General features: G+C 55.9%; 2 protein-coding genes across 2 annotated transcripts in view; both read right to left on the minus strand.

Annotated features, from left to right (window-relative positions):
• Positions 1–1199: 1199 nt before the first annotated feature.
• COL22A1 (collagen type XXII alpha 1 chain) overlaps positions 1200–27998 on the minus strand; it is a 269313-nt gene continuing 242514 nt past the window's right edge. Inside the window, 7 exon segments of the mRNA XM_038555601.1 lie at positions 1200–2379; positions 4700–4777; positions 16838–17020; positions 19170–19236; positions 20923–21102; positions 23239–23283; positions 26795–26830. Of these exon segments, the coding sequence (XP_038411529.1) occupies positions 2192–2379; positions 4700–4777; positions 16838–17020; positions 19170–19236; positions 20923–21102; positions 23239–23283; positions 26795–26830 (777 nt within the window). The 3' untranslated portion in view covers positions 1200–2191.
• LOC119876929 (collagen alpha-1(XXII) chain-like) lies at positions 7983–12337 on the minus strand. Its single transcript, XM_038555600.1, has 3 exons — positions 12144–12337; positions 10392–10458; positions 7983–8324 (listed from the first exon to the last, which is right to left on the minus strand). Exons 1-3 carry the CDS (start codon positions 12225–12227, stop codon positions 8134–8136), a joined length of 342 nt encoding a protein of 113 aa, XP_038411528.1. The 5' UTR covers positions 12228–12337; the 3' UTR covers positions 7983–8133.

Below are 27998 nucleotides of genomic sequence, written 5' to 3' on the forward strand. Positions count from 1 at the left end.
CTCTGTTCGTGGAGACTTCCAGCACTTTCGGTCCCCAGATCAGAAGCGTGTGGCATAGACGTGATAAAAAGGACTTGTTTGATTACGCATAGGCGTGTTAGTCTGTGCTTGGGTGCATGACAGATAAAGGGATGGATCAATCAAGTCACGAGTCAGTTAATGAAGACTTGACCCCATGCTTAACGAGTAATTCTCTCAGGCCCTGGTCAATCAGCCGCACTCCGGACACACGTCAGCACCCGACTGAAACCAAACTTCCTCCTCTCCTTGCTCCACCCCGCGCTCCCCCATGACCCTGCATGGATGTGCACATCGAGGTGGCTTCTGCCAAAAATGTAGAAGACAGAGCTGTCCCAGGGGAGTGAATGGAAACGGAGATCCCTGGGCCTGGCTCACCCTCGTGCACGTCTGCAAGTGGCCTCAACACGTGGCCTGAGGCTCCCCAGAGGAGAAGCATTCGTCCCAGAACTCAAGGGGTTCACATGCAGACGGATGCTGGAGATAAGGAATCGTCAGGGGCGCCTGGGTGGCTCCGTTGGGGGAGCATCTGACTTCAGCTCCCGTCAGGACCTTGGGGGCCTGGGATCCCTGCTCCGTGGGGACTCTGCTTCTCCCTCTGCGCCTCCTGTTGCTCATGTTCTCTCTTAGATAAATAAATAAAATGCTGTAAAGAACATTTAAAAAATTTAAACACTTAAAAAATAAAAAAGAGGGCAGCCCAGGTGGTTCAGCGGTTTAGCTCCTGCCTTTGGCCCAGGGCGTGATCCTGGAGTCCCGGGATCGAGTTCCACATCAGGGTCCCTGCATGGAGCCTGCTTCTCCCTCTGCCTGTGTCCCTGCCATTCTCTCTGTGTCCCTCATGAATAAATAAATAAAATCTTAAAAAAAAATAAGAAATAAGAAGAAAGGCACCTGGCTGGTTCAGTCGGCTAAGCGTCGGACTCTTGATTCTGGCTCAGGTCATGACCCCGGGGTGCTGGGATCGAGCCCCACGTTGGGATCCTGAGGTCCTGGGGTCCTGGGATCGAGAGCCCCGAGTCGGGCTCCCTGCTCAGCGGGGAGTCTGTTTCTCCCTCTCCTTCTGCTTCTCCCCCTGCTCCTGCTTTCTCTCTCTCAAATAAGTAAATAAAATCTTGGAAAAAAAAATAAAAAATAAAAAGGAAGGACTCGTCACCCAAACTGAGGAGGAAACTCAGATTTATTGAGCACCTGCTTGTGTGGGCATGTCAGGTACACACATATACTCCATGCACTTTATTTCCAAGGCAGGATCCTGGAGGCACAGAGCTCCTAGCACCCCCGGCCCGTACCCTGGCCAACTGCCCACCATCAGGAAAATGCGACAGTGGTCGTCGGACCCCCTTTATTTCACCATTAAAGTGACACCAACAGCGAGGGGCTAGAAGGAGTCCTATCCAAGGCTCAGGAGCCAAGGTAACACGCTTCCTCCGCACCAGCCTCTCTGTCTCGGGCCGGACGCAGCATCGCACGAAGCCGTGTCAACTCAAGTGCCGTGACTTCACATCCGGGACCTGGGGCGGTGAGGTGGCTGAGTGCTCCCCGAGGACCGCTTCTGTGCGCTGCACCTGCGCTCTGCATCGGGAGCTGAGGCCAGTCTTCATGTCTGCACCTTCCTTCCCTTCCTGCCTCGCCTGTCCCTCCTGGGAAGCGGCGCCCTCTGAGCCTGGCCAGGGACAGAAACCCATCGCCTCATCTTCTTAGTTTCCTTTTGAGGAAAGAGGTAAATCCGGCGAGTGTCTGGTCAGGGGTTTCATAGCACCAAGAGTTTCCTTAAAATGGGCAGCTGCTCGTCACAGGGGGGCTGTCAGAAGAACCCAGAAACAGCCCACTGCCCCACGATCAAGTTCTCCCAGCTTCGGACAAGAGGGGGAAACTGTCGGAGCCTTATTATATGAGATAATAACAATAATAACAATAATAGCGATAATAAACAATAATAATAATATTATTAATAATAATCTGACCGACCGGCAGCATCTGTTGGTTTTAATGATGTGGAGGTCTCTCAGGAAAATAAGACAAACACAAATGATAAAAGCGAAAAACAAAAACAAAAACAAAAACACACACACACACATGGCTGCAATGTTTCAAGACCTCTGGCTTCTTATCAGGCTCTGAGTTCAAGTTTCAGAAATCCACCGCTGGCCTCCCGGCATTCTGGAATCTTCTAGGGGCCCTTCACGTTACTGGGCCGTGCAGCGAGGCTGGCAAAGTAGGCACACTGGGAGGGGTCGCACTGGCCAGGGGGCCCGGGCGGTCCCGGGGGGCCAGGGTGTCCTGCTGGTCCGGTCTCCCCTTGAGGGCCGGGAGCCCCGGGGAGCCCGTCTTTAGCATAGCCAGGTTCCCCGGGTTGACCTGGGCCAAGGAGAAAAAAAAAACAAAAAAACAGAACAGAAGGTTCAGGATCCTTCTGACACCAGGAAGCAGGGCCATCTTGCTCTGCAGGACACTGTTTGGACTGGGGCAGCACTCAGGGGGCCCTCGGGGAGAAAGCAGGAGGGGTCGGCGGGGGGGCAGGGACACGGGGCGGACGTGTTCCCACGCGGTTCTAGGAGACACAGCTGGATTGTGAGTGGGGCGCCAAGTCCTCCTCATTAACCATCAGCCCCCATTCACGTGTCCCTAGAGATTCCCGATGATGTTCCGTTACCCGGTGTCCAGCGTGTCCCGAATAGTCTGTGGTTTCTAGGCTCTATCTGTATGTTAAATGTGAACTGTGTTCTTGGACTACGTTCACTTATTCCGAAAGTCGGGGCCAGAGATAATATAAACAAGATGTGAGTAACTGTCCGATGGATGGTCCCTAATTTAGACTCAGAAATATTACAGTAATAGGCAAACTCCTATTCCTATATTTAGCAAACATCGTGATTTTATATATGATCAATCTATGTCCCTTTTTGCTTCGGCCACTGGGAAGCTCGCCGCTGAGTGTTTTGGCTAACCCTATCACCTCTTGAGTCACCATGTTAGAAAATCTGAGTCTCCCTATAAAAGAAGCAAAAAAGTACATTTTTCCCCTTAAAAAGGTCTTCAGACATTTCACGAACTCTAAAATTCGTGAGTGCTTTGGTAGTGATTTAATCCATGGTCCTGCCTCGACCAGCGTCATTGATGCCTTTTTTTTTTGTTTGTTTGTTTTGTTTTTTTTAGTGTCACTGATTCCTTCTGCAGAGGAGAATCACTGAGGTACGGTCACTACCTAAACCTCATCCTCATCCAAGTATTTCCCCTTTCTAAACGGTTTCTGTTCTGCCTTTTAATCTTTATTTGGAATTGCCTTATTTTAAAAATATTCGTGGGGCACCTGGTTGGCTCGGTCAATGGAGCACATGACTCTTGACCTTGGGGATGTGGGTTTGAGCCCCACATTGGGTGTCAAGATTACTTAAAAATAAAACCTTCAGGACACCCGGGTGGCTCAGTGGTTGAGCACCAGCCTTTGGCTCAGGGCGTGACCCCGGGGTCCTGGGATCAAGTCTCGCATCGGGCTCCCTGCAGGGAACCTGCTTCTCCCTCTGCCTATGTCTCTGCCTCTGTCTCTGTGTCTCTCAGGAATAAATACATAAAATCTTTTAAAAAAGAATAATAAAAAAAATAAGGCCTTTAAAAAATAAAAAGAATATTTTTAATGTTAGAAGCTATTAGAAAGTAGGCAAGCTGTCAAAAAATAAATCTTGAAAATATATTTCTGGCTCTCTTCTCTAATAGGAGTAGCAACATGCATCTGGGGCTGGAAATTTGGAAAATCAAGAAGATATAAATACTAAAATTAGAATTACCCATAGGTCTCATACTCAGAAATGCCCCCACGTGGTCAGATAAACTAGAATTAAATAAAAACAGGAACCTCAACCAGGTGGACTTGGGTAACACCCCAGTCTAGTCCCCTCCACCTTCTTCTTTAAAAAAAAAAAAAAAAAAAGATTTTATTTATTTATTCATGAGAGACGCAGAGAGAGAGAGGCAGAGACACAGGAAGAGGGAGAAGCAGGCTCCATGCAGGGAGCCCGATGCGGGACTTGATCCCGGGACCCCAAGATCATGCCCTGGGTTGGAGGCGGTGCTAAACCACTGGGCCACCGGGCTGCCCTCACCTCCACCTTCTACTCACACCCGTCCTCTTGGGCCACCGCACGGCTGTGCCCCTGAGGTGGCCCCACGTGGCCAACCTGCCCAGGTTGCAGGACTGCAAGCCCCACGGCCCAGGGAGCCCCCCACATGAGCCAGGCGTGTGCTGCCCACCTGGCCACCGGGCCAGCACGGCCCCATGCGCCTTCTGAGAAATAGTAACGGGGCCCCACCATGTGCATGGCGGGAAAGACGGATGGCCCGGTCACGCCACCCTAAACGAACGTCATCGGGTCCAAGGAGACAGCATGAAGGGGAAGGAGTTCCCCACGCTGCCTGGTCCCATTTTGCTCCCAGCCAGGCTTCCTCAGGACCGGTTCATGGGAGAAACCCCAACAACTCAGGGGGTTACTAGGGTTTGTGGTAGTTGTCCTTTTATGCAAGTCAAGAAGTTGGCGTCTTAGAAAGATTCGGGAAGAACAAATCCCTGCTCCTAGTTCCTCTCAGACAAAGCCAGCCCCGACCAGCTGCTGTCCCTGGGGAGCGGGGGACTCCCCACTCACCCCGAGGGCCGCCCACCCGGGACCCCAGGAGCTCTCCCTACCTGGGACGCCGGGCGGGCCCATCTCGCCCCGGAGGCCCACTCCAGGCGCACCTGGGTCTCCTTTGGCTCCTCGCTCACCTGTGAGAGAGACGCGCCTTAGGTGGTGGAGACCCTGGGTGAGGGTGGGCACGGGTGGCCCCGAGCAGGTGCAGGGCAGGAGGGGGCGCGGGAGCCTCCCCCCACCAAGCTTGCTCAGCCATTCTGCACCCTGGGCCGCTGATGCTCGTTCACACTCACTCACAGCCACTCACACTCAAGCATGCGCTTGATTCAGGTACACGCATGTGAGCACCAGAACAGACGGCAGCGTCCATCGCCCCCGCCAGCACGCTCAGCCACATGGCAACACCCGTCCAGGGGCACGTGGCCCAACGTGCACACACATGCACGTTCTCACACAACTAACAAAGATATATGCACACTCATATACACACACAGACTCACTCAGACATGGCCACCCAGATGTGCACGGCCACACGCTCTCTCCCTGGTACATACACATGTCCACACGGCCACACGCACTCTCCCATGCAGACAGACACACATCCACATGGCCACATGCTTTCTCCCCGGTACACACACATGTCCACACGGCCACACGCACTCTCCTGTGTAGATACACACACGTCCACATGGCCACACGCTCTCTCCCTGGTACACACACACACATCCACACGGCCACACGCTCTCTCCTATGTAGACACACACACATCCAAATGGCCACACATTCTCCCCAGTACACATACATGCGTGTACACGGCCACATGCACTCTCCCGTGTAGACACACACATGTCCACATGGCCACACATACTCTCCTCTGTAGAGATACACACGTCCACAAGGCCACATGCTCTCTCCTTTGTATACACACACAGATCCACAAGGCCACACGTGCTCTCCTGTGTAGACACACATATGTCCACACAGCCTCATGCTCTCTGCCTTGTATATATACACATAGATCCACACAGTTTCTCTCTCTCTCATACACACACACACACACACACACACACACACACACGGCTGCACAGCCACATGCGCTGTCCCGTGTATTGTATACACATATACATCTACACAGCCACATGAGTTCTCTTATGTATACACACACGTCCACAAGGCCACACAGTCTCTTCCATGTATACACAGACGTCCACAAGGCCACAAGCGCTCTCCTGTGTATATACACATACATCTACACAGCCACACAAGCCCTCCTGTGTATACACACACACGTCCACACAGCTGCACGCTCTCTCTCAAGTACATACACCTGACAACCTATACCCACTCATGCTTGCCTGCATTTCCCGGGCTCTCACAGCATTTCACCTGAACCGGTGGGACCTGGGTGACAACAATCAACACTCTAGACCCTGTGGGCAGTTACGACAACAGGTCTACTCTCAAGAAGCTTCACATCCAGGAAGAGATGGAACAGGGCACAAGAGCACTCCTATTCGCAGCAGAATGTGCTAAGTACCATCACAGCAAGTTAAAACCACACGGAAGTTTCAGAGATAGTCCCTTCTCTCAGGGAGGAAAGTCAAGATCATGTGTGAGTTCATACCACACACATTGGATTAAACCATCTCAACTTTTTTTTCATCACTTTTTTTTTTTCCCTGTTGTTTCCAGAAATCTCCTTGTGGCAACATATTTTCTTTTGTAATCCAAATTGAAATTTTGCAAGTTCATGGAGACATTAGACCATTCGTATTTATTGTTGTAACTGCCACACTGAGTCAATTCTGTCCAAGTCTGGTGTTTCCTACGCTTTATGCTTTCTTGTTGACAGCTAGTTCATTTATTTTGTTTTATGAACCAGCAGAGCTAGGACTTGAGCACAACAAAAAGGATTTTCAGTAGGAAAAACATTATAGGGAATGAATGAATGAATGAATGAATGAAGAATTAGTAAGGAAGCAGCAGGGGAAAGAGGAGGATGTTAGGGGCATCCATGTCCATACTCTCCAGTGGTAGCCAAAATCTGGTGTTTCTGTACCCCAGGCTCACCTGTCCCCACCTGCACTCACCCCAGGCTCACCTGTCCCCACCTGCACTCACCCCAGGCTCACCCCTCCCCCACCTGCACTCACCCCAGGCTCACCTGTCCCCACCTGCACTCACTCCAGGCTCACCTGTCCCCACCTGCGTTCACCCCAGGCTCATCTCTCCCTTACTTGCACTCACCCCAGGCTCACCCCTCTCCCACCTGCACTCACTCCAGGCTCACCTGTCCCCACATGCATTCACCCCAGGCTCATCTCTCCCCCACCTGCACTCACCCCAGGCTCATCTCTCCCTCACCTGCACTCATCCCAGGCTCACCCCTCCCCCATCTGCACTCACCCCAGGCTCACCTGTCCCCACCTGCACTCACCCCAGGCTCATCTCTCCTTCACCTGCACTCACCCCAGGCTCATCTCTCCTTCACCTGCACTCACCCCAGGCTCACCTGTCCCCACCTGCACTCACCCCAGGCTCACCTGTCCCCACCTGCACTCACTCCAGGCTCACCTGTCCCCACATGCATTCACCCCAGGCTCATCTCTCCCCCACCTGCATTCACCCCAGGCTCACCTGTCCCTACCTGCACTCACCCCAGGCTCACCTGTCCCCACCTGCACTCACACCAGGCTCATCTCTCCCCCACCTGCACTCACCTCAGGCTCACCCTTCCCCACCTGCACTCATCCCAGGCTCTCCCCTCCCACACCCTATACTCACCCCAGGCTCACCTCTCCTCCACCTGTACTCACCCTAGGCTCACTCCACCATGTTACCCCTTCCTCCCCCTGCACTCACTCCTCCCCCACCCCATGCTCATTTCTCCCCAGAGAGGAGCTCATGATCTGGTTGATGAGTCTGGCTTTTGTCCTCCCTCTTGTTATCCCACCTGCCTGCCTGCAGAGAGGGTGCACTCTGGCCTGCTTGTCTCCATCACTAAGGGGGTCAGGCGCTGCCCTTTGGAGGAGAGATCTGCTGTTGCCCAGAGCGGCCCAATCCAGGTGAGCCCTCTACCTGAGAGCTGGAGAGGTGGCAGCCCTTCCAGCTGCAGCTCCAAGCCACTTGGCTGCATTCTAAAGCTGGCGTCCAACACCCCACGTGCCTGGAGACAGAACATCTCTCTTCCTCAGCTAGCCCTCACCTCGGAAGTGGAAAGGGGGCATCTGGTGCCACCCCTGCAACTAGAGCAGGGGCAACAGGGAGAGCAAGGAGTGAGTGGGAGGCAGCTGGTCCGCTCTTCCTGGTGGAAGCGTATGTGTACAAAAATGTCAAGTATGAAAACCTCCAGTACAGATGAAAACATCACTTGATGCCAAAACCCAGAGTGAGACTAAGCTGGTGGCAGGGAGTGGGACCAGTTATGCACACTCGGCTAGGGGTGCTCCCTCCAGCCCTCCTCCATGCCACCGGTGGCTCCTCTGGGTCCTCACTCACCTTTGGGACCCATGGGTCCAGAGGGTCCTTCCAGACCCCCCTGCCCGGGCCGTCCTGGCTCCCCCACGGGGCCTGCTCGGCCTGGAAGCCCATCTTTTCCCGGGGGCCCCGGGGGCCCGGGTCGGCCTTGGGATGACTTCATGTGCACCGGCGGCCTCTGGGCCAGGAGGTAGGCGAGTCTGGCTACGAAGGAGAAAAAACAGAGATGTTCGCGAAGGAGGGAGACGGACAAAATGAGGGCCGGGGCTCCCTGTGTAGCTTGGGCCTCAGGAGACTGTAGGAGGCACAGAGGAGCGACGACATCAACCATGGCCCAGCATGGGCAGCGTGCCCACCGAGCTCAGCCCCGCCGGCCGGGGCCTCCAGGGAGCTCCTTGACCTCTCTGAGCCTTCACGTCCTTGTCTGGCAAATGGAGGCAATGAGATCAGATCCCACCTGCCCCACCGGGCAGAGTGTGAGGACGGGCATTAAGACTGTGCTCAGTGGACGCTGCTGGCACCTATCATGGCACAGCTGGCGGCGGTGACAGTCCCTCCTGCAGCAGGAGGAGTTGTGATAACTGTCAGCTGGGGAGGTTGAGGCAGGGGGTGAGACTTAGTGGCTTACAGAGCGATACAGTGACTTATCTAAGTCACTAAGTGCTGGATGTGAGGTCATCAAGGATCCTCACATTCTAATGTTAAGGCTATAGAATTGGTTAAAAACCTGGAGGTGCAATGGCTTTCCACCACATAGGGGATACAGTTCCCATCTGATGGCCACCGGGAGACCATCACACAGTCAAGCCCAAGCGCTTCTCGCAGGTGACTGATCCCAGAGAGGCTGGAGGGTCACCCAAGCCCCAGGGTTTTGGTGGTAAAACCAAGGCAGGGGCAGGGTCTTCTGAGTGCCCTGGTGATTGGCTTCCCATGAGCATCGACCTCCCATCTTCCTACACGAGGTGGCAGGCGGGGTGCAGGCCTGCCTGAGACATGAACAAATGGTTTAACCGTTTTGAGCCTTAATTTCCTCATCCTTGCCATGGAGCTGTGCTTCCTCTTCAAAGGCTATTTGGAAGAAAGGCCCCCGCCCAGCAGATGCTCCATCCGAATCTTTTTTTCAGAACAGGTCTTATCTCTGCTCTTGGGCTAGAAACTCCCCAAGGGCTGAAGTCATTTCTGTCACTGGCAACTCTGACGCCCAGAAAGCAGAGCTCAGAGCCGCCCACGCAGGAGGCCTCAGGACATGACCCACCCAGGGGCAACCGCCATCCCAGCCTTTGGTTCCTTTCCTTTCTTCAGCCTTCGCCCTCGCCCTCACCCAAACCCCAGGCCCCTGCCATCTCTTCCAGGTAATGGTCTTTGGCTCTCCTGGGTGTGGAGAGGGACTGTGCTGGCCCAGACACTCTAAGAGGGCTGGGGGGAGGGGTGGGCATCTTGTCCAATGCTGTGTCCTTATACTCAACTCAGTCTGACATAGGGTTGGTGCAAATAACTCCCTGAGATGTGAGCATGCGAGTGAATGTGCCCTCCCATTCCGTCCACCTGGGTCCTGAAGAGTTATGGGTGTCTGGCCTTCCCTGTCATAGACTGTCCATGACTTTCCTCCCCAACTACCTTCCAGCATGGAGCGGAGTGGGGACAGCTCCCACTCAGGAGCAGGTGGCGTGTAAGAGCAGGGCTTGCTGTCTGCACACAAATCCTGCTCAGACGCTTGTCACATCTTCCACTTCTGGTGAGTTACTTGGCCTCTCTGCTCCTAACAATCAAGCACACCTCCTGATCATTGGGGGTGCAAGCCTCCTGCATGGAGGCTTCCATGCATCACCTTGTAGGTGCTTAGGAGACCACCTGACCTATGGATGCCAAGCCCCACGTACTGGCATTACTGCTACTTCTGACCTTGTTCCCTCCCTGAGCACCTGCTGTGTACCAGGCTCATGCAACAGCGTGGGATTTAACAATAAATCATCAGTACAGCAGGATTGAAAGGAATCTGGGTCCCTGAAAGCACAGAATAAATGACTCGTGGTGGCAAAGTGGGTTCTGTTGATGGTGAGCTGCCCTAGCTTAGAGGTCTTCAAGCAGAGGTAAAGACCCGCTCTGGAGAGGGGTCCGTGTGTCTAGAGCCTGCACGGTGTTCCTCACGTTTCTGGCACGGTTTCTACACACGAGCTGCTCTCCCAAAGCCTTTTCCCAGAAAGGGGCTGCTTCCCAGGCTCTCCAGAGGCCTGTATGTGCCCAAGGCTGTAGGCAAGTCCAGCTACTCACTTTCCAGCTGTTTCTCGAGCTCCTCTTGGATGAGCCGTCGCAGCGTGTCCACGGAGGGGGACTCCCCCTGCAAGGGAGGGAAGGCCGAATTACTTCTCTCCCCGGTGACTCTGGCCACCCAAGACCCCTGATGGCTCCGGAAAGAAGGGGCACAGGCAACACGTGGCACCTTTTCCTGGTCCAAGCCTTACCACACCCAGAATCACCTCCTTCTCCCTCAGTCACAAGGGCAGCATCCTCCCATCCCCTACGGTGACCAGAGGCCTCGGCCACCCCTCTGTCCACACCCGTCACACTCCCTAGTAGGGGCTCCTCCCTGCAAGGCCATTTCCCCAGCGCTGGACCTGAGAGGTCTGGCCCCCGTCTCTCCCTGCCAGAGTCCTGTTCACTTCTGGGGCAGCTCACTGGCTGCCTCCCCATGGATTCCTCTTAGATTTCCCTGGCCATCCGCTTGGGTCCTCTGGCTCCCAGGGTCTGGCTTTCCTTGCTCTGTTTCCTTGGTCCTACCCAGGTGCCTTACAATCCTGTGCTTGGTTCATAGAAGCTGATGAGTTTATGGGCCAGAGAAGCAGAGTGCTGCCTCTGGGCTCACATGGTGACAGGTGATTTTTTTTTTTTTAAGATTTTATTTATTCATGAGAGGCACAGAAAGAGAGGCAGAGACCCAGGCAGAGGGAGAAGCAGGCTCCATGCAGGGAGCCCGACGTGGGACTCGATCCCAGGACCCCAGGACCACGCCCTGAGCCCAAGGCAGATGCTCAACCCTTGAGCCACCCAGGCGTCCACAACAGGGGATTCTTAGAGGAACCCTGAGGGTCTCCTGGCGCTCCTGTCTGCAGCCCCAGCACCTGGCAGGGCACCCAGCCTTTGCACGACATGGATTCCATGTCCCTATTGTCTTTTCTTTTCTGCTCAATCTTTTATGCTCATCCCAGAACTTTCATCGCTAGCTGCAGCAGCAGGACTAGGAGAGCTCAGCGAGGACCCAGGGGGCCATGGAAGCACCCCATGTCCTGCGGTCCCCCTCTTGGACTTGGCCAAGAGTCTCAGACCCCAGCCACTGAGAAGTGACCGAACCAGAGTGTCAGAGCTACCAGTGACATCGGAGATCACCTGGACCTACGCTCCGAAGACAGGAGGGTCCCCAGGGGACCACAGTGCTGCTGAGAGGAAAGGTGAGGTCACCTGGACTCAGAAACCACCCTCTCCACCGCTTCTTCCCTGGGCGGCTCTGCTTTCTTCTCCAGTGTGTGCTCACGTTACAGGTTTGTGTAAAACAAGAGTCCTGGCACTAGGATAAAGTACGTTTTGGGGAAAAAACACTAAACAAGCCTGTGCTTTGGTGTCTGGGCAAAGCAAGACCCAGAGGGAAAGTGAGTGGCCCAGATGGGCAGACAGAGGAATGGCAGAGGCAGCAGCCCTGGGCGGGCAGGTCGTCCCACGGGAAGCGGGTTCTCAGTTACCATCTGTGCAGGATCCGGGGACAGATGAGCTCTAGAGCCCAAGGACGTTGGTCCCGAGGAGTCACTGCACTAGAGGAGGGAGCAGGAGGGGGCTCTGCTCTGGGGCGCGCCCGAGCTATGCACACTGTCTCACCTAGTCAGCGGGACAAACCTGACGGGAGACGGTCCCCTTACCCCTTTGGGCAGATATGGGAGGGCAGGCTCAGAGGGGGGTCTGGAACCTGGTCCCTCTGAAGGCCACGCACCTCATCAGCATCCCCCGAGGTGGAGGCAGCACCAGCATCCTTACCCTGAGTCCTGGAAATCCTGGCTGGCCCGGAGGCCCTGGGGGCCCGGCCACTCCATTCTCCCCGGGCGGTCCTTGGGGGCCCATCAGGCCCGTGAGGCCTTTGTGACCAGGGATTCCAGGGTCGCCCGGCTGGCCCTTCCCACCGGGAGGTCCTTTGTCACCTCTGTTCCCGGGATCTCCCTAGAGGAGGGAAGAAGCACGTCAGTGAGAAGAGGACAGGCAGGTGCACACAGGCCTGCTGGAACCTCCCGCTCCCTCCTCGTTAGTGGGCCCTCATGGGATGACACCGACTGGGACTCTCCCAGCTCTGACCCAGACTCTGAAGACCTGGATCAGTGACTTGGGAACCACGACAACCACAGCCCCATCCAGTCCTCTGCCCAATTTGCTACTTGGAGTCTGACCAATAAGGTCCTGGTTGTTGGTGGTGGGTCTGGAAATAGGCGGCCACGTTGGCGAGCTCGGGGTGTCACAGGACTCCCTTGCTGGCAGGTAGCAACAGGGGGGAGGGGAGGGGAAGCCAGATGGTAGCTGGAAATGGGCACGGCCATGGCCGTGACCCAGAGCCAAGGACGGGGAAGACTGCAGGCCTGAAACTAGCTCCAACACATACGCCTCGACAAGAAACAAATAACGGACAAAATCTGGTATGTTCCAGGGCTTGAGCAAAAGGGAGATGCAGATTTATAACCACATGGTTCTGCATGCACGGACCCTGGAGGGCACAAGGGAAATGTCCCGCGACGGACCCTGGGAGGGGGTCGGGGGCATAAGGGATACCCTGGTAGAGGAGTACCTGCTTTTCATTGCACCCTCTATTTTGCAATTTGCAAATGTCTGCATCGCTTTCTCAACAGTATCAAAAAGTACAGTGAATTTCAAATGAATTTAGCCAGACCCGAGGAGCAGTCCTGACTTAAATTTCTCAGGTGTGATGCATTCCACGGGGTCTCTGTCATCTGTCGGTGATGGGGGGTAGGTGGTGGTCCTGGTGCTTCGTGCTCCTGAATGCCGAGGCCCCATCACAGCTGTGATACAGCACTTCCTATTCATTAAATGTCTCAATATCACTTTGCAGGGGAGGACTCGTCCCAGATTTCAAATGTTCCCAGGAGTGCAAAGGAATGCGGAGCCTGACGGCTCCCTGGCAACGTTCCACCAAACCACTTAACAGAGAGAAGGCAATTCTCCACTTATTGATTAGGTATTAGAGGAGAGATTCATATTTGTGGTCTGAGCTCCCTGGCTGCCAGCCAAAACTCAAAACTCAAGCCATCCCTGGCAGCCAGAGCTCCCAGGGGCTCCTGTGTGACACGGGGCTGGGGGCCCTCAGTGGCTTCTCAGAGACAGCCCCCCTCCCTGGCTCCATCCTCAGGAGCCCACAGCCATAGCACACGGGAGTCAAGTCACTCGGTAGGAAGGAGGGAGAGAGAGAATGAGTTTCGGGGGGTGGGGAGAGCGACTATCTCTGACACCCTCTGTTTCCTTTCCACTGCTCTCTCTTCTCCGTCCTGTAGGAGAAACCCAGTTCTTCACCCATCCAACGTGCAAAGAAAGCAGACATAAATTCTCGGCAGGTCCATGGGAAACAAGCCAGGCAGGGGTGGGGTGTGGGGTGGCGGTGACATCCACATGGTGCAACAGTGTGACAGTGGGACGGCTGACCCTACAGAGGGATGCATGTTTAATTCCTCCAAAGCGAGCGACAGTTGTCACAAGTGTGAGAACATCACCACCACCACCCGCACACACGCACACACACACACACACACACACACACACACACACACTGGCATTTTTGGGGGGGGGATAAAAAGAAGAAAAAACACCAAACCAAAAAAAAACCCCAAAAAAACAGAAAAACAAAAACAAAACAAAAAAATTAAAAAAAAACCTCCCCCTGTTGTTTTTCAGAGGAATGAGATGTAAAGAAAGGCTTCCTGAGTGTGGCGCCAAGGCGATTCATTATGGGAAAATCTGTTTGGAGCGGAGTGGGGACAGCTCCCACTCAGGAGCAGGTGGCGTGTAAGAGCAGGGCTTGCTGTCTGCACACAATCCTGCTCAGACGCTTGTCACATCTTCCACTTCGGTGAGTTACTTGGCCTCTCTGCTCCTAACAATCAAGCACACCTCCTGATCATTGGGGGTGCAAGCCTCCTGCAGGAGGCTTCCATGCATCACCTTGTAGGTGCTTAGAGACCACCTGACCTATGGATGCCAAGCCCCACGTACTGGCATTACTGCTACTTCTGACCTTGTTCCCTCCCTGAGCACCTGCTGTGTACCAGGCTCATGCAACAGCGTGGGATTTAACAATAAATCATCAGTACAGCAGGATTGAGGAATCTGGGTCCCTGAAAGCACTATGAATCCCTGCTCCCTGGAGACTGAATGCACAGAATAAATGACTCGTGGTGGCAAATGGGTTCTGTTGATGGTGAGCTGCCCTAGCTTGAGGTCTTCAAGCAGAGGTAAAGACCCGCTCTGGAGAGGGGTCCGTGTGTCTAGAGCCTGCACGGTGTTCCTCACGTTTTCTGGCACGGTTTCTACACACGAGCTGCTCTCCCAAGCCTTTTCCCAGAAAGGGGCTGCTTCCCAGGCTCTCCAGAGGCCTGTATGTGCCCAAGGCTGTAGGCAAGTCCACTACTCACTTTCCAGCTGTTTCTCGAGCTCCTCTTGGATGAGCCGTCGCAGCGTGTCCACGGAGGGGGACTCCCCTGCAGGGGGGAGGGAAGGCCGAATTACTTCTCTCCCCGTGACTCGGGCCACCCAAGACCCCTGATGGCTCCGGAGAAGGGGCACAGGCAACACGTGCACCTTTTCCTGGTCCAAGCCTTACCACAACCAGAATCACCTCCTTCTCCCTCAGTCACAAGGGCAGCATCCTCCCATCCCCTACGTGACCAGAGGCCTCGGCCACCCCTCTGTCCACACCCGTCACCCTCCCTAGTAGGGCTCCTCCCTGCAGGCATTTCCCCAGCGCTGGACCTGAGAGGTCTGGCCCCCGTCTCTCCCTGCCAGAGTCCTGTTCACTTCTGGGGCAGCTCACTGGCTGCCTCCCCATGGATTCCTCTTAGATTTCCCTGGCCATCCGCTTGGGTCCTCTGCTCCCAGGGTCTGGCTTTCCTTGCTCTGTTTCCTTGGTCCTACCCAGGTGCCTTACAATCCTGTGCTTGGTTCATAGAAGCTGATGAGTTTATGGGCCAGAGAAGCAGAGTGCTGCCTCTGGCTCACATGGTGACAGTGATTTTTTTTTTTTTAAGATTTTATTTATTCATGAGAGGCACAGAAAGAGAGGCAGAGACCCAGCGAGAGGGAGAAGCAGGCTCCATGCAGGGAGCCCACGTGGGACTCGATCCCAGGACCCCAGGACCACCCCTGAGCCCAAGGCAGATGCTCAACCCTTGAGCCACCCAGGCGTCCACAACAGGGGATTCTTAGAGGAACCCTGAGGGTCTCCTGGCGCTCCTGTCTGCAGCCCCAGCACCTGGCAGGGCACCCAGCCTTTGCACGACATGGATTCCATGTCCCTATTGTCTTTTCTTTTCTGCTCAATCTTTTATGCTCATCCCAGAACTTTCATCATCGCTAGCTGCAGCAGCAGGACTAGGAGAGCTCAGCGAGGACCCAGGGGGCCATGGAAGCACCCCATGTCCTGCGGTCCCCCTCTTGGACTTGGCCAAGAGTCTCAGACCCCAGCCACTGAGAAGTGACGCCCAAGTGTCAGAGCTACCAGTGACATCGGAGATCACCTGGACCTACGCTCCGAAGACAGGAGGTCCCCAGGGACCACAGTGCTGCTGAGAAAGTGAGGTCACCTGGACTCAGAAACCACCCTCTCCACCGCTTCTTCCCTGGGCGGCTCTGCGTCTGCACTCACACCAGGCTCATCTCTCCCCCACCTGCACTCACCTCAGGCTCACCCTTCCCCACCTGCACTCATCCAGGCTCTCTCCCCTCCACACTCCTATACTCACCCCAGGCTCACCTCTCCTCCACCTGTACTCACCCTAGGCTCACTCCACCATGTTACCCCTTCCTCCCCCCTGCACTCACTCCTCCCCCACCCCATGCTCATTTCTCCCCAGAGAGGAGCTCATGATCTGGTTGATGAGTCTGGCTTTTGTCCTCCCTCTTGTTATCCCACCTGCCTGCCTGCAGAGAGGGTGCACTCTGGCCTGCTTGTCTCCATCACTAAGGGGGTCAGGTGCTGCCCTTTGGAGGAGAGATCTGCTGTTGCCCAGAGCGGCCCAATCCAGGTGAGCCCTCTACCTGAGAGCTGGAAGAGGTGGCAGCCCTTCCAGCTGCAGCTCCAAGCCACTTGGCTGCATTCTAAAGCTGGCGTCCAACACCCCACGTGCCTGGAGACAGAACATCTCTCTTCCTCAGCTAGCCCTCACCTCGGAAGTGGAAAGGGGGCATCTGGTGCCACCCCTGCAACTAGAGCAGGGGCAACAGGGAGAGCAAGGAGTGAGTGGGAGGCAGCTGGTCCGCTCTTCCTGGTGGAAGCGTATGTGTACAAAAATGTCAAGTATGAAAACCTCCAGTACAGATGAAAACATCACTTGATGCCAAAACCCAGAGTGAGACTAAGCTGGTGGCAGGGAGTGGGGACCAGTTATGCACACTCGGCTAGGGGTGCTCCCTCCAGCCCTCCTCCATGCCACCGGTGGCTCCTCTGGGTCCTCACTCACCTTTGGGACCCATGGGTCCAGAGGGTCCTTCCAGACCCCCCTGCCCGGGCCGTCCTGGCTCCCCCACGGGGCCTGCTCGGCCTGGAAGCCCATCTTTTCCCGGGGGCCCCGGGGGCCCGGGTCGGCCTTGGGATGACTTCATGTGCACCGGCGGCCTCTGGGCCAGGAGGTAGGCGAGTCTGGCTACGAAGGAGAAAAAACAGAGATGTTCGCGAAGGAGGGAGACGGACAAAATGAGGGCCGGGGCTCCCTGTGTAGCTTGGGCCTCAGGAGACTGTAGGAGGCACAGAGGAGCGACGACATCAACCATGGCCCAGCATGGGCAGCGTGCCCACCGAGCTCAGCCCCGCCGGCCGGGGCCTCCAGGGAGCTCCTGACCTCTCTGAGCCTTCACGTCCTTGTCTGGCAAATGGAGGCAATGAGATCAGATCCCACCTGCCCCACCGGGCAGAGTGTGAGGACGGGCATTAAGACTGTGCTCAGTGAAAAAAAAAAAAAAAAAAAAAAAAAAAAAAAAAAAAAGACTGTGCTCAGTGGACGCTGCTGGCACCTATCACGGCACAGCTGGCGGCGGTGACAGTCCCTCCTGCAGCAGGAGGAGTTGTGATAACTGTCAGCTGGGGAGGTTGAGGCACGGGGTGAGACTTAGTGGCTTACAGAGCGATACAGTGACTTATCTAAGTCACTAAGTGCTGGATGTGAGGTCATCAAGGATCCTCACATTCTAATGTTAAGGCTATAGAATTGGTTAAAAACCTGGAGGTGCAATGGCTTTCCACCACATAGGGGATACAGTTCCCATCTGATGGCCACCGGGAGACCATCACACAGTCAAGCCCAAGCGCTTCTCGCAGGTGACTGATCCCAGAGAGGCTGGAGGGTCACCCAAGCCCCAGGGTTTTGGTGGTAAAACCAAGGCAGGGGCAGGGTCTTCTGAGTGCCCTGGTGATTGGCTTCCCATGAGCATCGACCTCCCATCTTCCTACACGAGGTGGCAGGCGGGGTGCAGGCCTGCCTGAGACATGAACAAATGGTTTAACCGTTTTGAGCCTTAATTTCCTCATCCTTGCCATGGAGCTGTGCTTCCTCTTCAAAGGCTATTTGGAAGAAAGGCCCCCGCCCAGCAGATGCTCCATCCGAATCTTTTTTCAGAACAGGTCTTATCTCTGCTCTTGGGCTAGAAACTCCCCAAGGGCTGAAGTCATTTCTGTCACTGGCAACTCTGACGCCCAGAAAGCAGAGCTCAGAGCCGCCCACGCGGGAGGCCTCAGGACATGACCCACCCAGTGGCAACCGCCATCCCAGCCTTTGGTTCCTTTCCTTTCTTCGGCCTTCGCCCTCGCCCTCACCCAAACCCCAGGCCCCTGCCATCTCTTCCAGGTAATGGTCTTTGGCTCTCCTGGGTGTGGAGAGGGACTGTGCTGGCCCAGACACTCTAAGAGGGCTGGGGGGAGGGGTGGGCATCTTGTCCAATGCTGTGTCCTTATACTCAACTCAGTCTGACATAGGGTTGGTGCAAATAACTCCCTGAGATGTGAGCATGCGAGTGAATGTGCCCTCCCATTCCGTCCACCTGGGTCCTGAAGAGTTATGGGTGTCTGGCCTTCCCTGTCATAGACTGTCCATGACTTTCCTCCCCAACTACCTTCCAGCACAGAGCGGAGTGGGGACAGCTCCCACTCAGGAGCAGGTGGCGTGTAAGAGCAGGGCTTGCTGTCTGCACACAAATCCTGCTCAGACGCTTGTCACATCTTCCACTTCTGGTGAGTTACTTGGCCTCTCTGCTCCTAACAATCAAGCACACCTCCTGATCATTGGGGGTGCAAGCCTCCTGCATGGAGGCTTCCATGCATCACCTTGTAGGTGCTTAGGAGACCACCTGACCTATGGATGCCAAGCCCCACGTACTGGCATTACTGCTACTTCTGACCTTGTTCCCTCCCTGAGCACCTGCTGTGTACCAGGCTCATGCAACAGCGTGGGATTTAACAATAAATCATCAGTACAGCAGGATTGAAAGGAATCTGGGTCCCTGAAAGCACTATGAATCCCTGCTCCCTGGAGACTGAATGCACAGAATAAATGACTCGTGGTGGCAAAGTGGGTTCTGTTGATGGTGAGCTGCCCTAGCTTAGAGGTCTTCAAGCAGAGGTAAAGACCCGCTCTGGAGAGGGGTCCGTGTGTCTAGAGCCTGCACAGTGTTCCTCACGTTTCTGGCATGGTTTCTACACGCGAGCTGCTCTCCCAAAGCCTTTTCCCAGAAAGGGGCTGCTTCCCAGGCTCTCCAGAGGCCTGTATGTGCCCAAGGCTGTAGGCAAGTCCAGCTACTCACTTTCCAGCTGTTTCTCAAGCTCCTCTTGGATGAGCCGTCGCAGCGTGTCCACGGAGGGGGACTCCCCCTGCAAGGGAGGGAAGGCCGAATTACTTCTCTCCCCGGTGACTCTGGCCACCCAAGACCCCTGATGGCTCCGGAAAGAAGGGGCACAGGCAACACGTGGCACCTTTTCCTGGTCCAAGCCTTACCACACCCAGAATCACCTCCTTCTCCCTCAGTCACAAGGGCAGCATCCTCCCATCCCCTACAGTGACCAGAGGCCTCGGCCACCCCTCTGTCCACACCCGTCACACTCCCTAGTAGGGGCTCCTCCCTGCGAGGCCATTTCCCCAGCGCTGGACCTGAGAGGTCTGGCCCCCGTCTCTCCCTGCCAGAGTCCTGTTCACTTCTGGGGCAGCTCACTGGCTGCCTCCCCATGGATTCCTCTTAGATTTCCCTGGCCATCCGCTTGGGTCCTCTGGCTCCCAGGGTCTGGCTTTCCTTGCTCTGTTTCCTTGGTCCTACCCAGGTGCCTTACAATCCTGTGCTTGGTTCATAGAAGCTGATGAGTTTATGGGCCAGAGAAGCAGAGTGCTGCCTCTGGGCTCACATGGTGACAGGTGATTTTTTTTTTTTTTAAGATTTTATTTATTCATGAGAGACACAGAAAGAGAGGCAGAGACCCAGGCAGAGGGAGAAGCAGGCTCCATGCAGGGAGCCCGACGTGGGACTCGATCCCAGGACCCCAGGACCACGCCCTGAGCCCAAGGCAGATGCTCAACCCTTGAGCCACCCAGGCGTCCACAACAGGGGATTCTTAGAGGAACCCTGAGGGTCTCCTGGCGCTCCTGTCTGCAGCCCCAGCACCTGGCAGGGCACCCAGCCTTTGCACGACATGGATTCCATGTCCCTATTGTCTTTTCTTTTCTGCTCAATCTTTTATGCTCATCCCAGAACTTCCATCGCTAGCTGCAGCAGCAGGACTAGGAGAGCTCAGCGAGGACCCAGGGGGCCATGGAAGCACCCCATGTCCTGCGGTCCCCCTCTTGGACTTGGCCAAGAGTCTCAGACCCCAGCCACTGAGAAGTGACCGAACCAGAGTGTCAGAGCTACCAGTGACATCGGAGATCACCTGGACCTACGCTCCGAAGACAGGAGGGTCCCCAGGGGACCACAGCGCTGCTGAGAGGAAAGGTGAGGTCACCTGGACTCAGAAACCACCCCCTCCACCGCTTCTTCCCTGGGCGGCTCTGCTTTCTTCTCCAGTGTGTGCTCACGTTACAGGTTTGTGTAAAACAAGAGTCCTGGCACTAGGATAAAGTACGTTTTGGGGAAAAAACACTAAACAAGCCTGTGCTTTGGTGTCTGGGCAAAGCAAGACCCAGAGGGAAAGTGAGTGGCCCAGATGGGCAGACAGAGGAATGGCAGAGGCAGCAGCCCTGGGCGGGCAGGTCGTCCCACGGGAAGCGGGTTCTCAGTTACCATCTGTGCAGGATCCGGGGACAGATGAGCTCTAGAGCCCAAGGACGTTGGTCCCGAGGAGTCACTGAACTAGAGGAGGGAGCAGGAGGGGGCTCTGCTCTGGGGCGCGCCCGAGCTATGCACACTGTCTCACCTAGTCAGCGGGACAAACCTGACGGGAGACGGTCCCCTTACCCCTTTGGGCAGATATGGGAGGGCAGGCTCAGAGGGGGGTCTGGAACCTGGTCCCTCTGAAGGCCACGCACCTCATCAGCATCCCCCGAGGTGGAGGCAGCACCAGCATCCTTACCCTGAGTCCTGGAAATCCTGGCTGGCCCGGAGGCCCTGGGGGCCCGGCCACTCCATTCTCCCCGGGCGGTCCTTGGGGGCCCATCAGGCCCGTGAGGCCTTTGTGACCAGGGATTCCAGGGTCGCCCGGCTGGCCCTTCCCACCGGGAGGTCCTTTGTCACCTCTGTTCCCGGGATCTCCCTAGAGGAGGGAAGAAGCACGTCAGTGAGAAGAGGACGGGCAGGTGCACACAGGCCTGCTGGAACCTCCCGCTCCCTCCTCGTTAGTGGGCCCTCATGGGATGACACTGACTGGGACTCTCCCAGCTCTGACCCAGACTCTGAAGACCTGGATCAGTGACTTGGGAACCACGACAACCACAGCCCCATCCAGTCCTCTGCCCAATTTGCTACTTGGAGTCTGACCAATAAGGTCCTGGTTGTTGGTGGTGGGTCTGGAAATAGGCGGCCACGTTGGCGAGCTCGGGGTGTCACAGGACTCCCTTGCTGGCAGGTAGCAACAGGGGGGAGGGGAGGGGAAGCCAGATGGTAGCTGGAAATGGGCACGGCCATGGCCGTGACCCAGAGCCAAGGACGGGGAAGACTGCAGGCCTGAAACTAGCTCCAACACATACGCCTCAACAAGAAACAAATAACGGACAAAATCTGGTATGTTCCAGGGCTTGAGCAAAAGGGAGATGCAGATTTATAACCACATGGTTCTGCATGCACGGACCCTGGAGGGCACAAGGGAAATGTCCCGCGACGGACCCTGGGAGGGGGTCGGGGACGTAAGGGATACCCTGGTAGAGGAGTACCTGCTTTTCATTGCACCCTCTATTTTGCAATTTGCAAATGTCTGCATCGCTTTCTCAACAGTATCAAAAAGTACAGTGAATTTCAAATGAATTTAGCCAGACCCGAGGAGCAGTCCTGACTTAAATTTCTCAGGTGTGATGCATTCCACGGGGTCTCTGTCATCTGTCGGTGATGGGGGGTCGGTGGCGGTCCTGGTGCTTCGTGCTCCTGAATGCCGAGGCCCCATCACAGCTGTGATACAGCACTTCCTATTCATTAAATGTCTCAATATCACTTTGCAGGGGAGGACTCGTCCCAGATTTCAAATGTTCCCAGGAGTGCAAAGGAATGCGGAGCCTGACGGCTCCCTGGCAACGTTCCACCAAACCACTTAACAGAGAGAAGGCAATTCTCCACTTATTGATTAGGTATTAGAGGAGAGATTCATATTTGTGGTCTGAGCTCCCTGGCTGCCAGCCAAAACTCAAAACTCAAGCCATCCCTGGCAGCCAGAGCTCCCAGGGGCTCCTGTGTGACACGGGGCTGGGGGCCCTCAGTGGCTTCTCAGAGACAGCCCCCCTCCCTGGCTCCATCCTCAGGAGCCCACAGCCATAGCACACAGGAGTCAAGTCACTCGGTAGGAAGGAGGGAGAGAGAGAATGAGTTTCGGGGGGTGGGGAGAGCGACTATCTCTGACACCCTCTGTTTCCTTTCCACTGCTCTCTCTTCTCCGTCCTGTAGGAGAAACCCAGTTCTTCACCCATCCAACGTGCAAAGAAAGCAGACATAAATTCTCGGCAGGTCCATGGGAAACAAGCTAGGCAGGGGTGGGGTGTGGGGTGGCGGTGACATCCACATGGTGCAACAGTGTGACAGTGGGACGGCTGACCCTACAGAGGGATGCATGTTTAATTCCTCCAAAGCGAGCGACAGTTGTCACAAGTGTGAGAACATCACCACCACCACCCGCACACACGCACACACACACACACACACACACACACACACACACTGGCATTTTTGGGGGGGGGATAAAAAGAAGAAAAAACACCAAACCAAAAAAAACCCCCAAAAAAACAGAAAAACAAAACAAAACAAAAAAATTAAAAAAAACCTCCCCCTGTTGTTTTTCAGAGGAATGAGATGTAAAGAAAGGCTTCCTGAGTGTGGCGCCAAGGCGATTCATTATGGGAAAAATCTGTTCCCTTGTCACCTCCAGCGACAAATCTGGCTCCTGGCAAATTGGCACTTTGGTAGCTGAGCACGTCACACACAGGGAGAGAGGGAAATCTGTCAAAGTCTCAGAACGCCTGCCTTTGAATTTGTAATTGCAATGATTTTACTCCTTAAAATAACATCCAAAAAAATGGAAAAATAACAACATTCACTACAAGGATCCCTTTGTGGGCTAATGATTTTCCAGGGACCAGTGGAGTGGCATGTTCTTCGTCAGGCTTGGCTGTTGCTCGCTGACCGCCTGGGACAAAGTCCCCGTGCCGCCTTGAAAAGGTCACATTTGGGAACGACCTCCCCCACTTACCCTGTCTCCTTTGGGTCCTGGCTCTCCGGGCTTCCCAGGGATGCCCTGCAGAGAGTACAAAGAACGATGGTCACTGAACCATGGCCACCCGTCTGCGACCCCGTGTGCCAACCCCAAGGGGTGCCAGGGAAATCGGGTCCCCCAGGAGCCCCTGTCTGTCTGTCCGGACACTGCAGATATCACATCCTTCCCTCCTCTGCCCACCCGGGACCGATGGCACCAGCCCCTGCCCGGCCCTTTTCAGGATTCCTCCTCTGCCTTTTTCCAGGATAGACCCCTGTCCCCGAACATACCCAGGAGGCCCTGCAGGACGTGGACTCTGATAAGCCCTCACTGCCTGTGAGGCCTGGGCTCCCTGGCCTCCTGCTGACCTGAAAGACCTCCGTGACCGCCTGCTGCAGGGAGCACGGGGTTGTCCTGCCTCCTGGTCTCTGCAGCTCACCTTCCTGCTGCCTGCAGCACACTCCCCTCCGTCCCGCATAGAGTCTGTGCCCCCTGAGTTTATGTGCTGAAGCCATAACCCCCAGAGTGACTACTAGCACGCGGGGTCATTAGAGGGGACGCAGGTGTGGGTAAGGTCATGGGGGTGGTCCCATGATGGAAACAGGGAGATGAGCACAGAGACCAGGGAGCCCACTGGTGTAATGAGGGGAAGATGGCATACAACCTGCTGACACCTTGATCTTGGACCTCTCAGCCCCCAGAACCAGGAGAAATGTCTATTTCCCAGGCACCTAGTCCAGGGTGATTGTGTGGCAGCCAAGCTGGCTAATCGCTATCCCTCTGTCTGGAATAAATCCCCCATGGCCTTCAGGCTTCCCCTCCAGGAAGCCTTCCCTGACCACCCAGCACCTAGGTACTATGGACCCCACACCCCTTCTGGAGGGCAGTCACTTTGGGGCCAGGGGTACACGGTCCTGTGGTTCCCCACTGCTAGAATAGTCCCTCCTTGCTTCTGTGACCCTCCCCAGCTGGAACCTCTCTATCCCACTTTGCCCCCAGCCCCCCTGCCACCTCCCCTTGCAAAGCTTTGGTTAATCCCTCTGGCCAAGCATCTGCCCTCATGCATGGGTTCCCTGGGCACCAGCTGACAGGTAGCTCGCGTTGTCCCCAGATGAGGTGATGGGCATGTTCCCTTGGACAACAAGCACTTGGAAGGCAGGTCCTGTGCTTATCCACCCCCGGGCTGCACTGTGTCCACCCAAGCCCTGCTGCGCACTTAGTTCACAAACACAAACCACAGGGAGCAGTCGGCCCAGGGCTCGCATCCCATCTCCTGCTCCACGGACAGAAGGGGTCTCAGGGGAAGGAAGTGAGGAGAGCAAACATGCCTCAGTTCTCCTGAGCGGGAGCCACATCTGTCATTTCAGCCCCCGGCCCTGTTCTCACGGGGCTCACAGCCCAGCTAGACAGGGGCTCAGCTGATCCTTACAGACCTGTTTAGATCTCTAATAAAAGTGCAGGGAAAGGTGTTTTGGGAGCCAGGGGAGAAAGCGCGTGACTGTGTGTTGGGAGGCAGGGAGGCTGGAAGGACAGATGAAATCCTAGGTGGATGGAGGCATGAAGACCAAGCTTTGGAGACAGGAACCGGGGTCAAGGTGTGCACGGGGTGGGAGGAAGCAGGAGCTCATGCGGGAGAGCATGGGGTCTCCTCGGGGCAGAACCCAGGGTGGGCTCCCAGGCAACGGGGAGCTGCTGGCCTTTCCTTCTACTCAGCCAGTGAGTAGGAGAAGGGAGTACTGGTGAATAAGCAAGCACTCCGTCCATGGATGAAAAGCATGGCTGGGGCAGGGTCAAATGCTGCCCGAATGCAGAGCCCTTGGACCTGGCTTTCAGGGATTCACCTGCCTCCCTGCTGAGTGGAGAAAGAACCCTAGAGCCAGGGTGGAAAAGGGGTCTTCCTCATGCAGGCAGTGTGAGGGCTGGGAAACGGACTCGGTGGTAACTGTACAATTCCCTTCTCTGTGTTTGCTCAGTCTTTGGTTTCTCATCAATTATTTTTGCTCCCTGCTCTGTGATGGGCTCTTGGGCTCCTGCAAACAGAGCAAGGTGCTAGGACACTGCATAGTGAGCTGTCAGTTTGTTTCAGATGGTCTAGGAGAGTCGACCGAGGCCACATTTCAGCACAGACCGCAGGATGAGCAGGGGCCAGGTGCACAGAGGGGTGGGACAGTGGGAGGGGACTTGAAAAATGGGCCCAGTGTGTATGAAAGGGCCTTGACAAGGAGCTCGATGTGTTTGGGGAGCTGAAGGCAGAGTGTCTGGAGCTCAGAGAATGCTCAGAGGAGCTCAGAGGAGCTCAGGGGAAGCAGTGGGGCCAGGATACTTGGACTCCCACAAGTGTAGGGCAGGGCAGAGCTGAGGCTGACCTGGGAAGGGGCATGACCTCATGTGTGCTCTGCAAGCAGCTGCGGGCAGGACAGACTGTGGGGGTGGGTAGAGGCTGGACACAGGGGACCAGAGGGTAGTCACTGCAATCATGCAAGTATCACATAATGGTAGCCTGGACTGGGATCCTCGCAGCAGGCCTGGAGAGAGCTGGACAGAGTGGAGTAGTTTTGGATTTGCCACCGACAAGACGTGTTGATAGACTGGACATACAGGCAGGTAAGTGAAAGAGGCTAGTGGAGCACAGAGGATCATAGGGGAAGGGAGGGAAAGCTGGATGGGAAGCCATCAGAGAGGGAGACAAGCCGTGAGAGACTCTGAACTCTGGGGAACACACTGAGGGCGGCTGGAGGGGAGGGGGGGGTGGGGGACGGGGTCACTGGGTGATGGGCATGGAGGAGGGCACGTGATGGGATGAGCACTGGGTGTTCCATGCAACTGATGAATCACTGAACTCTACCTCTGAATCTAAGTACGTACTTTATGTTGGATAATCGAATTTAAATAGTAAGAAATAAAAGGGAAGAATTGGAGAACAAAAAAGACAAAGGAAAGAAAAGAAAGAAAAGAAAGAAAGAAAGAAAAGAAAAAAGAAGAAAGAAAGAGAAGAAAGAAAGAAAAGACGTACGAAAGATAAGAAAGAAGAAAGAAGAGAAAGAAATCCCGACAAGAAAAAAAAGATCCGGACCGAAACGAAAGAAGAAAAAGACCCGAACGTCCCTCCCACCTCACTCCGCCCGCACGCCATGCCACGCCCGACCAGCCCGCCCGCCGCCCCTGCCGCCTCCCAGCCTCCTATGCCTCGCCCCGCTCCGCCCCTCCTCCCCCGCCCCCGCCCTCCCCCCTCCCCTGCCGGCCCTCCCTCCCGCCCGCCCCGCCCGCCCCCCCGCCCCGCCCCGCCCCGCCCCCCGCCCCGCCCCGCCCCGCCCCCCGCCCCCCGCCCCGCCCCCCCCGCCCCCCCCACGCCCCGCCCCTCCCCCCGCCCGCCCCGCCCCTCCCCCCCCTCCCCGCCCCTCCCGCCCCCCCCAGACCAAGTACAGAGACAAGAAAAGAAAAGAAAAGTCCGACAGGAGGAAGCGGAGCCGAGCGAGCGGCTGTCAGGGCGGCCGGGCCGGTGCCTCTGCCGTGGGTCCCGCTAAGGTCGGTCGAGGCTGCGGTGCGTACTTGCCTCCTTGCCCGGGGCTCCCTTGTCTCCGGGCTCGCCCTGCGGGACAGAACACAGCATCAGGGGCTCTGCGGCGTCAGCACACGGGCTCCAAAACGGGTTCTCATCCGGGTCGTGTTCCCGAAAAGACGACGACCGGTGGTCCGGCCGGCGGACACCCCCCAGGCAGGCTTCCTAGCCCCCCCATGTCTGGGCAGAAGGCGGCAAACCACATCCCGGAGTGGGAAGGGGGGGTCTCTGGTCTGGGCTCCTGGCCCCCCTGGGCCCAGCTTTACGGAGCGCCCAGTTGTGGGGGGGGGGCTCCCAGAAGCAGGCGCATGGCGTGAAACGAGGCGCCAGTGACCTGGGCTCTGGAGCTAGCCTGTCTGCGTTCTAGTCCCGGCTGCTCCAGCTGCTGGCTTTGTGACCTTGCACAACCTCCTTGAAACCTCCTCAAGATGTCTGTGCCTCAGTTTCTTCATAAGGGCTTTGCCAAAATTTAATCAGCTATTACTGTGACTGAAAGAACGAACGCTGTGGGACGCCCGGGTGGCTCAGTGGTTGAGCGTCTGCCTTCGGCTCAGGTCGTGATCCCGGGGTCCTGGGATCGAGTCCCGCATCGGGCTGCCCAAGGGGAGCCTGCTTCTCCCTCTGCCTGTGTCTGTGTGTCTCTCATAAATAAATTAAAATCTTAAAAAAAAAAAAAAAGAATGAGCGTTGCAAGTCTCAAAGTGTGGGTACCCGGCTGCAGCCGGGCTAGGGCGTGGGCTACATGGTAGAAATGGGTAAAAGACAGGTGGCCACCTGGAGAGGCTGGGCTGGCTGGGCGGCAGGGCACCCTCGGGGGTCAGAATGAAATGGAGGGGGTGGACGGGGACATGGGTACGCTTCCTACTCCCGCGTGGGATGTACCATCCCTCGCCCCCTGGCCGGCAGTGCGGGGCCGTGGCATGCAACCTGCACCAGGAGCCTGGCTGCAAATGTTTGAATCCCTCAGCATCCCTCTGCCCAGAACCCGAGCAAACATCACCAGCCAGCATCTCTGTGTCACACTTTCCAGCCAGGAGGCCTGGGCTCCAGCACCAGCTAGAGCACAGACTGACCATGTGGCCCACATGATCTGACCCTGCAGCCAGACTCGGTCACCTCTAAAATGGTTTCTCAGGGCCTCCGAAGTTCTAGGATCAGAGCTGCGTGCTCTTATGCCCCCATTTGAACAATGACAAAG

Source organism: Canis lupus, chromosome 13 (assembly GCF_011100685.1).
Source record: "Canis lupus familiaris isolate Mischka breed German Shepherd chromosome 13, alternate assembly UU_Cfam_GSD_1.0, whole genome shotgun sequence".
Lineage (NCBI taxonomy): Eukaryota > Metazoa > Chordata > Mammalia > Carnivora > Canidae > Canis > Canis lupus.

Coding starts and splice junctions, on each gene's coding strand:
- LOC119876929 (XM_038555600.1), bottom strand. CDS start 12,227: ATGGGCCCCCAAGGACCGCCCGGGGAGAATGGAGTGGCCGGGCCCCCA. Junction 10,459..12,143: donor CAGGATTTCCAGGACTCAGG/GTAAGGATGCTG, acceptor CCTCCCTTGCAG/GGGGAGTCCCCCTCCGTGGA. Junction 8,325..10,391: donor GCTCGAGAAACAGCTGGAAA/GTGAGTAGCTGG, acceptor TCTCCTTCGTAG/CCAGACTCGCCTACCTCCTG.